The 15,645-nt window shown below is 38.1% G+C and overlaps 1 protein-coding gene across 4 annotated transcripts in view; it reads left to right on the top strand.

The window, feature by feature from the left end:
- The first annotated feature begins 5,571 nt into the window (after positions 1–5,571).
- Positions 5,572–15,645, top strand: part of UPRT (uracil phosphoribosyltransferase homolog) — a 42,696-nt gene continuing 32,622 nt past the window's right edge. The window contains exon 1 of one of the 4 annotated variants that reach the window (XM_067724402.1): positions 5,572–6,118. In XM_067724402.1, coding sequence (XP_067580503.1) covers positions 5,739–6,118 — 380 coding nt within the window. In that variant the 5' untranslated portion in view covers positions 5,572–5,738. Of the gene's footprint in view, positions 6,119–6,311; positions 6,337–15,645 lie in introns of those variants that run through there. The other 3 variants (XM_067724403.1, XM_067724404.1, XM_067724405.1) reach the window with 3 other exon arrangements.

Genomic DNA, 15,645 nt, shown 5'->3' with positions numbered 1-15,645 from the left:
CCCTGGGGAGGGAAATGGTTGATAGAGGACCCCAGAATCTTGGGCTGGGCTGATTGGTAAGAGTTGTCTCCTGTACAAGTCAGTGTGAAGACCAGGAGACGTGCTTACTTTGTCTAACACAAAGATATCAACATAGAGAATCAATAAAAATGAAAAATCAATCAAAGATGTTCCAAGCAAAGGAACAAGATCAGTTTACAGAAATCAACCCTAATAAAAGGAAGCTATATGATTTACCTGACAGAGAATTCAAACTAGGTGTCACAAAAATGCTCACTGAGGTCAAGAGAATTGTAAGCGAGAATTGCAACAAAGAAATAGAAAATATTTTTTAAAGCCAAATATAAATTAAGGAGCTAAGGAATGCAATAATTAAGTGAAAAAAATCACTATAGGGATTCAACAGCAAACTAGATCAAACAAAGAAAGGATCAGTAAACTTGAAGACAAGTCATTGGAAATAATCCAGTCAGAGTAACGAGAAGAACAAAGAATGAAAAAAAGTTAAGAAACGTTAAGGGACTTATGGGAGACCATCACAACATCCAATATACACATTAAGGGAGTCCCAAAAGGAGAAGAGAGAGAGAAAGGACCAGAAAGGTTATTCAAAGAAATAGTGACTGAAAACTCCCCATATCTATAGAAGGAAACAGATATCCAGATGCAAAAGTCCCAAAATCATCAAATAAGATGAATCCCCCCCAAATCCACAATGAGACATTTTATAATCAAATTGTCAAAAGTCAAAACAAAGAGAGAAATTCGAAAGCATCAAGAGCAAAGTGACTGGCCACATACAACGGAATCTCCATAAGACTATCAGTGGATTTTTCAGCAGAAACCATGCAGACCAGAAGCGAGTAGGATGACTTATTCAAAGTGCTGAAAGACAAAAACTACCAAGAATACTATATGTAGTAAAACTGTCCTTCAAAAATAAAGGAGAGATAAACACTTTCCCAAACAAAAGCTGAGGAAGTTCATCCCCACTATACCTGCCTTATAAGAAATGCTATAGCCAAGATATAAAAGCAACCTAAGTGTCCATCAACAGATGAATGTAGCAATATAAAGATGTGGGGTATACACACACACACACACACACACACACACACACACACACACACACTGGAATATTACTCAGCCATAAAAAAGAATGAAATTTTGCCATTTGCAACAACATGGATGGACCTGGAGGCTATTATGCTTAGTGAAATAAGTCAGGTAGAGAAAAACAAATACTGTATGTTTTCAAATTATATGTGGAAGATAAAAAATAAAACAAATGAACGAATATAACAAAACAGACTCACAGATACAGAGAACAAACTAGTGCTTACCTGTGGGGACAGTAGTGGGGGTGGGGCAAGGTAGGTGAAGGGGATTAAGAGGTACAGACTACTAGTTATGAAATAAATAAGACACAAGGATGTAATGTACAGCACAAGGAAAATAGCCAATATTTTATAGTAACATTATATGGAGTATAACCTATAAAAATATCAAATCACTATACTGTACACCTGAAACTAATATAATATTATAAGTCAACTATACGTCAGGAAAAAAAGTGCTATATGATGTCCTTCAAGTTGAAACAAAAGGGTGCTAGATAGTAACATGATAGCATAAGAAAATATTAAACTCATTGGTAAAGGTAAATATTCAGGCAAATAAAGAACACTATTACTGTAATGGTGTAGGTAAATCTATTTTAATTCAAATATAAAAGTTAAAAGAGAAAATTATTTTAAATAGCTATAACTAAAATATGTTTAAAGATACATATTAGGAACGAATGTAAATTGTGACAACAGTAACTTAAAGTGGGAGAGAAGTTAAAATGTAGAGTTTTTGTATGTGATTGAACTTAAGTTGTTAACAACCTAAGTTAGACTGTTATAAGATATCTTATGTAAGTCCCAAGGTAACCAGAAAACAAAAATACCTCTAGAATTTACACAAAAGAATAGAAAGGAATCAAAGCATGTCAATACAAAAAATCAACAAAACACAAAGGGAGACACCTCAGTTCTTAATATATCATTTTTACAGGTTCTCTTTTATACTTTTTATACAAGGTAAACTCTTTTATAGAAGATGGTATAATCTTTTATACAAAATCTGCCTGTCCTGCCCCACACATCTGCCAGGAATTGTTTAAGATCTACAGGAGAGGTTTTGTATTCACAAGTAAACTAACTTCATAAGGCTGTAAATATGTATTTGAAAAGTGATTCAAAAATTTTTGAATCTATGGGGAGTAAATGGTAAAGAAGAAATGATATATATATCTGAAAAGATATCCAAATAGACATTTTGAGATCATTGGGAACCACAGAACAAAGGTAAGGTATACATCTGAAAGGTGATACAGCTATTCATTTTGAAAGCAAAGTGAATCACACTATTTTCTCAGAACATTGGCTATTCTTTTAATTAATAGATTTTTGTTCACAAGAAATTACAATGCAATGGTGTAAGCATCACCAAGTCAACTTCAGTTAGAGAACTGCTGGAGTTTATGGCACGAAGGGATTGTCAAGGAGTTCATCAGAGTGCTAAGCATTAATAGAAAACTATATCGGAATTCCCCAGCTCAGTCATAAAGTACAATTTTGGGTTCATAGGTTAAATCTGGTATTGCAGGTGAGATACTATATAGTACAAGCAAAAAGTATGGTGTACAGTAGAGGAATATAACCTGGGCTACTCTAAGGACCTGGGTTATAGAAACAAATTAACCTGATCACACTTAGGTTCAAATCCCTGCTCCTGCACTTATCACCTGTGTGACATTATCAAGATACCCAATCTCACTACATCTATTTTCCTATCTATAAAATGGGGATAACAAAATAGAGCCTACCTCCTAAGGTTGTTGAAAGGCTTAAATGAGATAACTAAAGCATACTGCATGGAAAATAGAGTTTAGTATTAATAATTTAATAATAAATTAACTCTTCTGCCTTCTCCTAACTCTACTACTTATGATGTGACTATAAATTCGGCTCCTAAGTTTCAATTTTCTCACCTGTAAAACAGGAATTGTAATACTGAGGCCAACTGCTCCACAATGTCGAATGAGCTAACCTATATAAAAGTGTTTTGTAAAGGCACTGTGTAGACGCATGTGAAGGATATCTACTGATACACGCAATTGGTTTACTGCTTCCCATAATTTTTAGGGATCATCTCAAATTTATAACTCAAAACCTAAAATGAAGTTTATAGTCATCTCAATTATTACAGGAGAATTTTCCAGCTTTTTGCTTTATCTGGCTTTGTACCTCCATCAAAAAGTGGGAAGCAAGAGAGCTATATTCACATTTGTCAGTTCTGCTGTTAGTATCTTTAGCGTAGGCTTCCATGCTGCCTAACATTATCCTTTGGTTTTCAAAGATCCATATTATCCATGACCTCCATGCCCTCTACAACCATGGAGAATTCTAAGATCTTCATTCATTTTTCTTTGTATCTGTTCTAGCACCTAGAAACATGATTGGCAAATAGTAAGGACTCAACCAATATTTGTTAACTAAATGATTTCATGAATCTGTAGGTATGTGTAAAAAAGACTGGATTTAAAGTGAAAAGACTGGGGTTTCTGTCTCTGCTTTTCTCCATTTTGGATGTGTGACCTTGGAGAAGTCACTTTAGGAAAAAGAATTACATAGTTATCGTCTATAAACAGGGCTTGGTAATCCTCAAACTTTTTTTTGAGAATGTATAGAAGGTCTTTGTAGGTTATAAACCACCAAATTTAAGGTGTTATCATTAATCATCAGTGAATTTTACTTCAATAGCATCTTAAATAATTAAATTGACTAGATAAATAGATTTGCTAATGATTATTGGTTAATATAGGTAAGTATATGCATGGGTGTTTCTTATAAGAGTGAAAACACAAGACACACTGGTGGTTGTACTGTTCTAATTCATATTCTGTGGCACTGAGAACAAGGTCATTTGCCTGATGAAACACTAGACAAAAATGACTTCAGTACAGTTTTGGTCCTGGGATGTCTCACAATACCATTTTAAATTCATTACTGCATTTAAAGTACTGATAATGAAAAATATTGTATTTCATTGTTTTCCTTAGAGTATTCATTGGCAAAGTAGCCATTTAACTGCTCCTGCCCACTTCATGTTATCAGATTCAGCTTTTAAACCCAGAGATCCTTTGAGTCACATTGTGTGCTAGGAGAAAAGATGCACAGGCTTTCAAAAATGAGTGGGATTACAGTTTAAGGCTGCAATTTTTATCATCCAATCAAATTTAAACTCTCTATAATTACAGCTAACAGTGTACTGACCTAGAGGGTAAGACACAAAGCAGAGAATATGGGAGAGAAAAAAGGGAGAAAAATACCATTAATACTGATACCAAAACAAAAACCAAACAAACAAAGAAAAAATGGAAAAGAGAGCCAGATCAAGGCTCAAGTCTCACCAAAGGCCTCGATATTCCTGTTATCCGTTACTCATATTTGTTTGAATCTCTGCATATGCTGGTTATGTTCCGGTGTGGAACAAGGAATTTTAAGAATTGGCTTTTGGAAGGCAAAATAGAATTACAGAATGTCAAAATTGGAAGAACATTTAGGGGTCAAATAGTTAATGCATCTCATTTATAGATGGACAAAGTCAAGTCCAGAGACGGGAGGGAAATTGTTAAATACTGCTCAATAATTTTTTAGTAGAATTAGCAGGTTTCTGACTTTGTAGCTCTTCAAAAAGGGAGCCTGTAAGCCACTGTTCTCAAAAAGTACCATTTAAAAAAAAATCAGAATTGTTGGGTTACGTGTTAAAAATAAAGATTCTTGGGTCCCATCTCAGATCTACTGAATCAGAATCTCAAAGGTAGGCCACGATAACCTGCATTTTAACAAACTTTATAATTGTTCTAACACACAAAGGTGTTGAAAAGCACTGCCCTAGACATTCTTAGCTCAAGCCTTTATACTATATCCTCACGTTAAAAACAAACAAACAAACAAAAAAAGTGTCTTTCCAAGTATTTAAAAGAAGCAAAGCGGTAGTGGATCTGAAATGCTGTCAGAATCCTCATGGTAACTGTACAGTGTAGGGTCCAACCAATAAACATAAGGAAAGCTCTAGTAGTCAAGCACACTTGGGAAGCTGCAGCTGGTACAACAGTCTAGTAGAGGGCAGGCTCTTCAGCATGCTGCTAGGCATTTTTAAACTTCCTTTTTGGGCTACACAGACAAGCATACAGTAGATGCAGTTACTGAAGTTTAACTTTTCTGCCAAGACACAAAGTCTGAAAACATGGGTCTTTGTGTGTCATCATTTTAGCACTCTCCAGCCCTAGTTTTCTCCCGGCTCTCTCACTCACTCAAAGTTCTGCAGGCAGAATCCCTAGAGGCTCCCGGGAGACCCGGAAACCAAATATCCCTGGCCTCACCTTGTCTGCCAAGTTCGGTGTGGGATCCCCACGCAGCTGGGGCAACGCAAAGGGTTAACAAGCCGTTCGCTGCAGAGTGGCAGGGAGCAAAGCCAATCGAGTGTCTAGGCGGGCTGTAAGTCTGGTGTGGGCGGGGCCGGGACGTAATGTGCGAAAGGGAAGCGGTGGAGGCCAAAGGGGTGAGAGGGCAGCGGCGGTTAGAGGTTGCGAGGAGGCGGGGCGACCGGGAGAGCATAGGAGCTTTGGTCCGTTCTCCCTGCTCTCCTTTATCCTTAGGGGTCGGGGACGGCCTGGTGCCTGGTGTATGGCCACGGAGTTACGGTGTCTGGACTCCATGCCCTGTCACAACCAGCAAGTAAACTGTGCCTCGACCCAAAACCCCGAGCCGCAGCAAGCTGGCGAACTGATCCCGGACCATGCCGGGGGAAACAGCGACTTCGCGGGCAAGCTGACTCTCCTCAGGGGGAGAGTAAGCTCTTCTAGCGTACCGGCTGAGCGGGACTCACAGGCCTGCGGCGGCGCCACCCTCAACTCGGAGAGCAACGGTGGCACTGGCAACTCTGACGCGCCAGCCAGCGACTCCCTCCTAGGGGACTGCGAACTCTCCCGACAGATCGGGGCGCAGCTTAAGCTCCTGCCAATGAATGATCAGATCCGGGAGCTGCAGACCATCATCCGGGACAAGTGAGCCAGAGCGGAAGGGGAAGGGGAGGTGGAGGGTCTCTCAGGGGTTGGGCGGGGATTGGAAGTAAAAGGGCGAAGGTTCTTGGCCTAGGCAAGCTGGTCTGGAGATTTCGGCAGGGCATTTTCTTTGCGGGACGGTGTCACTTGACTCAGGCCTCCTACCCTTTTTCCCAGTACCTGTGTTTAACATCGCTTTGTGTAGTTTGGAAGCATTTTAGGTAACCTCCTGTTTCCTCTTTGTCTCTTATGAGCGGAATACTCAGTCATTCCAGTCAGGTAAACGTGCTGATCTGCCCTGTGCCTGTTCTCGTGGGCAGTAACCATTTCTGGGTTGTAGGTTTACCACGTGAACAGACACAGGGCAGAGAGCGTAGCCCTTTCACTTCATACTGTTTAATAGACTCCCAGTTTGTTTCCTTGTCTCCATTTCTCTCTTCTACGTGTACCCACACATTACTGAACAATTAATCTTCTTAATATACTGCTTTGATTCGCTAACTACCGTACTCAGCAGCCTTCTTTGGCTTCTCTGAGCCTACCAAACAAAGTCAGGATCCTTAGCTTGACATTAAGGCCCATCTTCGTGGTCCCTAGGAACTATTCTGAAACATCCCCACTTCTCGCATCTCAAATTCTCTTTACTCCTCTGCATGTTCAAATCCTACCTACTCTTCAACATTCAGCATTAAATGTCCACCTCTGCCAAGAAGCTTTCCTTCAATCATTCTTCCTCACTGATCTTCCCTGGCCTTTTTAGTGCAAGATTCACCTTCTGTTTTGTGTATTGTTGTTCGTTTCGCTCTTATCGCACTTGTTAGATTTTAAGCTCCTTGAGGGCAGAAGTATCTTTTACATTTTTGAATTCCAACTATGCCTTGCAAGCAGTAGTCATTCAATTACTAAAAGTTCTTTGTAGCTGTTAAAGTTATATTTATGAAAGTATTTAATGGTTTTTAATGAATTAATATTGAAAACTGTGGTCACATGAACCAATAAATGAAGTAGTGATCTTAAAAAGTAGGAGACAGGCTTGGTAGTTGTGGTGGGGGGAACTGAAATAAGACTTAATCTGTAAAACAAAGAAAATAGGATGATTCTTGTTTCTATAGAGCAAGAGTTACTGACTTTGTGTCTTGGACCTGTGCTGTCTTGGACCTTGTGCTGTACCTGTAGATGGGTTTCTGGGCTTTAGCAAACCCTCAGAAATTATCTGGGAAATGTTATTTGTATGTGCATTTTAAATGATTTTTTTAAATAGCATTATTTTTTAGTATTTTTAAAATTTATTTATTTTTGTAAATAAATACAAAAATATTGCATTGGGTCTTGGTTGCTGCATGCAGGCTTTTTCTAGTTGCGGCGAGTTGAGGCTACTCTTCGTTGTGGTGCACGGGCTTCTCATTGCAGTGGCTTCTTCTGTTGTGGAGCATGGGCTCTAGGTGCACGGGCTTCAGTAGTTGTGGCACACGGGCTTAGTTGCTCCATGGGCATGTGGGATCTTCCCAGGCCAGGGCTCAAACCCATGTCCCCTGCATTGGCAGGCAGATTCTTAATCACTGCACCACAAGGGAAGTCCCATAACATCTTTATTGAGCTATAATTTACATACCATACAATACACCTTTTAAAGTGTACAATTCAGTGGTTTTCAAGTATGTTTATTGCTTTGCAGCCACCCACACAATTTTAGAACATTTTCCTCAGCTCAACAAGAAAGCCCACACCCATGAGCAGTCACTCCCCACTTCCCTCCAACCCACCAAGAGCCCTAGACAACCACTAATCTACCTTCTGTGTCTATTGATGTGCCTATTCTGGTTGTTTCATGTAAATAGAATCATATGACATGTGGTCTTTTGTGGCTAGTTTCTTTTATTTAGCATAATGTTTTCAAGCTTTATCCATCTTGTATCAGTACACCATTTCTTTTTTGGCTGAATGATATTCCTCTGTATGGATATACCACATTTTGTTTATCCATTCATCAGGTGATGGACATTTGGGTGGTTTGGTTTCCATTTTTTGGCTATTATGAATAATGCTACTATGAACATTTGCATATGTGCTTTTTTATGGGGTGGGGATTCCTTCGCTTTCATTAGATTTCACAAAGGGGTCTTCCTGACCATGTAAAAGTTAACAGTTGCTATAGAACTTGGAGAGGGCATGACATTCAGCATTCATATATGACAGTATTAATACCTGATTTTACTGCATTACTCAGAAAAGCCTGGGTGGTGTAGTAAACCTGGGTGTAAGCAAAATATTTTTTTTCTTTTTTTTTTTCTGAGTTTGGGAGGAGACAGCAGGATCCAGAATCATCTTAGGCAAGATGTTTAGCATCTCTGTGCTTCAGCTTTATCATTTGTAAAATGAGGATGTTCCTAATATCTCATGAAGCTCCTGGGAGGCTAAAACAAGATACTGTCTATGAACATTTGTTGTAAACTGTGAACAGTATGCATATTTACGGCATTTCAAGCCTTTATGTTTAGATTTGTGCATGGTTCAGATTGTATCTGTAAGTGCTGGTTTCTTCAGCTTTTGGGAGACAGTAAAAGGAATTTAACTACATAGAATGCACATTCTTATTTTAAAAAACAACACTGAGAGATCCTAGATTATTTTTATCCTGCTATGATACAGAATAGAAAAACTCATTACAATTTTTAATAACTAATTGATGCTTATTTAGGGTGGAGACAGAGTTTTAGTTTTGTTTCTGTTAATCAAATCTGTTAATGGAGGCCTCTGTTCCTTTATCTTAAAAAATTGGCATCCCCTCACACAAACAGGACCTGTTTTATCCGGGGCTGGTGTGGAGTGCTCGTGGTTAGAGGAGCTATATTTACAGGGGTCTAGTTATGGAAGGTGCCATCAGTTATCAGTCTGTCTTCCTTGTACCCTTATGCTCTTCTCTATTTTGATGTGACATCATATATGTGCACTATGGAACTGTCTGATGATAGAGGCCATTGAAGTACTTGTTATTCCTTTTATTGTTCCTGGTCCTTAGTGTCTATCTAGTGAAGGGATTGCTTTCTGAATTGACTTTGGCATGGGGAAATGGGGTTGAGCCAGAGAACTGCATGTTGTTGTAAATACATAAAGCAGGCAAGATTGAGAACATTGGACTTATTTAAAATATCTTTTTACTTATTTTTTTGAAATGTGCTGTATTTGCAGCATAAAATGTTGGTGGTATTATTGAATTTCAAGGAAATGTTTTTTTCTCTATTTGAGTATGCAGTAGTCTAAACATCAAATGATCAGATAATTTACTCTGTCACACAGGGGTCACTCATGAACTCAGGAAGAAATGACTGCTTCATTTGCAGTTTTTGTTGTTGCAGTGGATTTAAACCACACATCCTTCCCTTTCTGCCTCCTTTATATACTAAACCCAGCAAAATCTGAGTGTAATGCACTGTTCCCTTGAACACAGTTCATGACCTCATATATAAGGCAGTGCAGTGTATTTAAAAGATCATCTCCTAGCCCCAGTTTTTGTTTTCTTTCGTTTTCTGAAACATTAAAGTAAAGCTGTTTCATGAGCTATTGAATGTTTCCTGTATATTTGCCCTCAAAGGGGTTTCACCATGGCCTCAGCAGGCAGCTTGGATGAAAGTTGAGCCATCTTAGAGTATTTTAGTCCATGAAATAGCGCTAAAGAAAGAACACATTCATTCTTGTGACTTTTTTTTTTTAGTCACCTGGTGGGGAGACAATTAACCTCAGGATGGATGAACATCCTGTGCAGCCCTAATATGAGCACAGCCTGATGTGATTTGCGTCATTTGGCTAGGTAGTGTTCTTAACCAAAGCTGTACATTTGAATTGCTTGGGGAGTCTTTTTTTTTTTTTGGAACCCATCCTTAGAGTGGAGTAGTAGAGTAGTCTTGGGTGGAACCTGAGCAGTTGTAGCTTTTCAAACACCACAGGTTATTGTGCTGTGCTCAGGCTGGGCCACTGCCTGCGGGAGAATGGCCATTCTCCCTTGCGTGGTGATTTGGCTAGTTTTGGATTTAGGGTGTAGGCTGAGCCAAGGATTCTAAACTAAACAGAACCAGCCTAGAGAACCTGGCCTGGTATCACCCTGAGACTGGAGGAATCTCAGAACTGTTCCCTTCAACTTATACAAAACCAAAATGTCCACCACAGAAAACACTATGACCTACAAGTTATTTATCAATAAATCACGGACATGGTTTTGGTTTTCCATGTGAATTTTCTAACTGGCTTTTAGGCCAGGAGTGAGGAAGTCGACTTTTTATACATACCTCTGTTATAATATTTATTGGGCATATCCTAGTAATCTCTTACCAGCTAGTCTGGACTCTGGGGAGGCAGAAAGAAAGTGTGGCCTGGCACAGTACCTGGCATATAGGGGAATTAATGTTCCAATCATTATAAAAATTAATAAATCAACTTGAATGACTGAGGCCTGGGTTCTAAAGGAAAATGATAGCTTCTCTTCTTTTTCTACCTGATCTCGAATGTTTACATTGAACTCTGCTTTGAGGTGCAAATAAATAATTAATGACACTATTTTATGAGATTCTTAAGAAGGTGCTGAAGATCTGTGGCCCTGATGACATGCACCTGGCAGGTAGTAAAAGCTATTTTCATTTTTTTGTTGTTGTTTGTTTTGGTTTTCACATCAGATTAGGTTTGCTGCAAGTACTTCACTGCATTTTGTTTTTTTTGAGGGGGAAGGAAGGAGGAGGAAAATCATTTATAAATCATCTGCATACAATGACAGACTGAGCTTAGAGCTTCTTTATTTTAATGATCACATAACAAAGTAGCTATGGAAGTAGTGCTTGTGTTTTCAGAGCTTCCACTAAACATTAACTCTAAGTGAAACATTCCTTTGGTTTAAACCTGCCAGAAAAGCTTATATTTTTTACTTCCCTTTAAACTGTTGCTTAAAAAAACAAAACAAAACAAAAAACCAAGAACATATTAGAGCTAAAACTGAGTCCATTTAGTTCTTCCTCCTTAGCTTAGATTGCTAGATAAATACAGGACACCCAGTTAAAGTTGAGTTCAGATAAACAATGAATACTTTTCTTAGTATATCCTAAACATTGTATGGGACATACTTCTGAAATACAAATTTAACTGGGTGTCCTGTATTTTTATTTGCTAAATCTGGCAACTTTATGCCCAGACTTAACTTCTCCCACCCCCAATGCTAAAGACAATCTTTGTGTATAATCCTCATTTTCAAAAATGAGACCTAGGACAGCAGAAGCAAGAATAACTACAGTCCTGCAGCCTATGGAACAAAAACCACATTCACAGAAAGATAGACAAAATGAAAAGGCAGAGGACTATTTAGGAACAAGGAACGAGATAAAAAGAACAAGATAAAACCCCAGAAAGACAACTAGATGAAGTGGAGATAGGCAACCTTCCAGAAAAAGAATTCAGAATAATGATAGTGAAGATCATCCAGGACCTTGGAAAAAGAATGGAGGCAAAGATCAAGAAGATGCAAGAAATGTTTAACAAAGACCTAGAAGAATTCAAGAACAAACACCTAGAAGAATTCAAGAACAAACAGAGATGAACAATACAATAACTGAAATGAAAAATACACTAGAAGGAATCAATAGCAGAATAACTGAGGCAGAAGAATGGATAAGTGACCTGGAAGACAGAATGGTGAAATTCACTGCTATGGAACGAATAAATAAAAAAGAATGAAAAGAAATGAAGACAACCTAAGAGACCTCTGGGACAACATTAAATGTAACAACATTCACATTATTGGGGTCCCAGAAGGAGAAGAGACAGAGAAAGGATCCGAGAAAATATTTGAAGAGATTATAGTCAAAAACTTTCCTAACATGGGTCAGGAAATAGCCACCCAAGTACAGGAAGCACAGAGAGTCCCAGGCAGGATAAGGAGAAACACGCCAAGACACATAGTAATCAAATTGACAAAAATTAAAGACAAAGAAAAATTATTAAAAGCAACAAGGGAAAAATAACAAATAACACACAAGGGAACTCCCATAAGGTTAACAGCTGATTTCTCAGCAGAAACTCTACAGTCCAGAAGGGAGTGGCATGATATATTTGATGAAAGGGAGGAACCTACAACCAAGATCACTGTAGCTGGCAAGGATCTCCTGAAGATTCAACGGAGAAATCAAAAGCTTTACAGACAAACAAAAGCTAAGAGAATTTAGCACCACCAAATCAGCTCTACAACAAATGCTAAAGGAACATCTCTAAGTGGGAAACACAAGAGAAGGAAAGGACCTACAAAAACAAACCCAAAGCAATTAAGAAAATAGTTATAGGACCATACATAACAATAATTACCTTAAATGTGAATGGATTAAATGCTCCAACCAAAAGACACAGGCTCGCTGAATGGATACAAAAAGACCCATGTAGGGTTTCCCTGGTGGTGCAGTGGTTGAGAGTCCGCCTGCCGATGCAGGGGTCATGGGTTCGTGCCCTGGTCTGGGAAGATCCCATATGCTGCGGAGCAGCTAGGCCTGTGAGCCATGGCTGCTGAGCCTGCGCGTCCAGAGCCTGTGCTCTGCAACGGGAGAGGCCACAACAGTGAGAGGCCCACATACAGCAAAAAAAAAAAAAAAACCATATATATGCTTTCTACAAGAGAATCACTTCAGACCTAGGGACACATACAGACTGAAAGTGAGGTGATGGAAAAAGATATTCCATGCAAATGGAAATCAAAAGAAAGCTGGAGTAGCAATACTTGTATCAGATAAAATAGACTTTAAAATAAATAATGTTACAAGAGACAAGAAGGGACACTACATAATGATCAAGAGATCAATCCAAGAATATATAACAATTATAAATATATATGCACCCAACATAGGAGCACCTCAATACATAAGGCAACTGCTAACAGCTATAAAAGAGGAAATCGACAGTGACACAATAATAGTGGGGGACTTTTAACACTTCACTTACACTAATGGACAGATCATCCAGACAGAAAATTAATAAGGAAACAGAAGCTTTACATGACACAATAGACCAGATGGATTTAACTGATATTTATAGGACATTCCATCCAAAAACAGCAGATTACACTTTCTTCTCAAGTGCACACGGAACATTCTCCAGGATAAGTCACATCTTGTGTCCCAAATCTAGCCTCGGTAAATTTAAGAAAATTAAAATCGTATCAAGCATCTTTTCTGACCACAGCACTATGAGATTAGAAATAAATTACAGGGAAAAAAATGTGAAGAATACAAACACATGGAGGCTAAACAATACGTTACTAAATAACCAAGAGATCACTGAAGAAATCAAAGAGGAAATAAAAAAATATTTAGAGAAAAAAATGACACCTAATTCAGTACTACTTGGATTTAAATTAAATTGTTTTTTAAGTTATGAGTCAGAGGTTTTAATTTAATCATTTGGAAAGGGTGTATTCTTGTTTTAACCTTAATTACATACTCTTTACAAGCCACATTATAATAGCAGCTTCTCTATCTTGAGAAGGAAAATTTTAATGATGTTTTATGTGCCGGCCAGTCTCTTTATTTCATTATTTGCATTGTATGTACATGCCAGTCTGATTGACAGGGAGAGAAATCTCATTAAAATACACCTAAAAACTGGTTACCTTTTAGTAAACGTTCCCTTATTAGAGCAAAATATAGATAATGGCTTTACTCAGGGACTTAAGAGAGCTTCAGTCTGGGAAGAACCTTGGAATACTTCACCTCTATAAGCCTCACTACTTTCTTCACTAAAGAGGTGGTAAGAATAGAATCTACCTTTTAAGATTATGTGAGGATTAGACCAGGTAATGCACGAAAAGTGCTTAATACTTGGCACCAAAGCAGCTTTTAATAAATGATGACCTGTGGGAACGAAGGGAGTAATATATGTATAATATTACGTACCTGCTGTAACTTTTGGACCTTTTAAGAAAAGCCTTTTAAATAAATCTTGTACACTTGGGTGTGTGTGTGTGTGTGTGTACACTTATTAAATGAATTTTCTTTAAAAAAGAAGAGGAGAGGTTGTCAAGTTTATTCTGAATAGAGAGAAGTAGCAGATAGTGATCAAATGGAAGTTTCTGCTGTAGAAATTGAAGTGTAATTGCCCCAGGAGAGGATGTCTTCCAACACACTAGAGAATCCCTCTAGTGGTGGTGATGATGGTGGTGGTGATGGTGGTGGTGGTGGTAGTAGTAATAGCAGCAGCAGCAGTAGTAGTAGTGAGATCTAGTAAGAAGAGGGGAGAGGATCTCTACTAGAAGTCTTAATTTTTTAATATTATAAAGACATTCCTCTCATAGTTCCATATGTTATGGATGATAAGTAAATACCTATTAGCCTTTTGGAAGAAAGGTCAGAGATTTCTCTTGATTTCATCTTCGTTGGGGTTTGCTATGAGATGTACGTGTCTTAAAATATATAAATATACAATTGCTATAGCCTCTCTGGAAATTTTAAAGTGCTTTATAGACGGTCTTAAGTAGGGAAGAGTCCGGTTTACCAAATCCACATTAAAATGAGGATTTGGCTTCTGGTATGATTCTCATTCTTTTGTTGTTTCTGTGTGAAGATCATTTTTTTAAAAAATGGCTACCTTTGGCTTTCATTTTGTTACTATAGATGTGTGACACATTTGTTGGGGGGAGTGTCAAGAAAAGTATATTCTCAGATATGGTTAGGTCTGCATTGTTAATCCTATATGGGGTTTGCACAATTTAAAAGATACTCTGCTTAACATTAGTTAGATTTCTATGCTCTGAATTATGAGCACCTGGATCTCACTGTTTAAATATTTGAATATATTTTAGAATATTCCAGGGATGTGTGTCAGTGTGTGTGTTGCTTTGTGATAATTTTGCATTAGATATTATTTGGGACAGTTATCAGATACAAGATGATTAAAATCTCTTTCAAAACTTTGTTTCCAGTATGATAGATTTTTTTTAAAAGTGGTTTTGAGACAAAAGTGTATAGAGTTATGATTTGAAACAAAGCATATGGAGTCAATAAGACCTGGGGTCTGGTTTACATTAAAACATCTTTATTAACACATACTTTAGTCCAGTGTTGGGCCTAAAGTAGGGGTCCAAAGATTATGTGCAACTCAATTGATCCAACAAGTAAATATCTGTTTTATGAAACTCTAGTGTTAACAGTGTAAGGGATATAGATGTGGATATTGCAGACCACTGTGGGTTTTTTGTTGTTGTTTGTTTGTTTTACATCTTTATTGGAGTATAATTGCCTTACAATGGTGTGTTAGTTTCTGCTTTATAACAAAGTGAATCAGTTATACATATACATATGTTCCCATATCTCTTCCCTCTTGCATCTCCCTCCCTCCCACTCTCACTATCCCACCCCTCTAGGTGGTCACAGAACACCGAGCTGATATCCCTGTGCTACGCGGCTGCTTCCCACTAGCTATCTATTTTACGTTTGGTAGTGTATATATGTCCATGCCACTCTCTCACTTTGTCACAGCTTACATTTCCTCCTCCCCATATCCTCAAGTCC

Source organism: Pseudorca crassidens, chromosome X (genome assembly GCF_039906515.1).
Source record: "Pseudorca crassidens isolate mPseCra1 chromosome X, mPseCra1.hap1, whole genome shotgun sequence".
NCBI lineage: Eukaryota > Metazoa > Chordata > Mammalia > Artiodactyla > Delphinidae > Pseudorca > Pseudorca crassidens.
The sequence above is the reverse complement of the archived record's forward strand: the minus strand, read 5'-3'. Positions and strand labels throughout refer to the sequence as shown.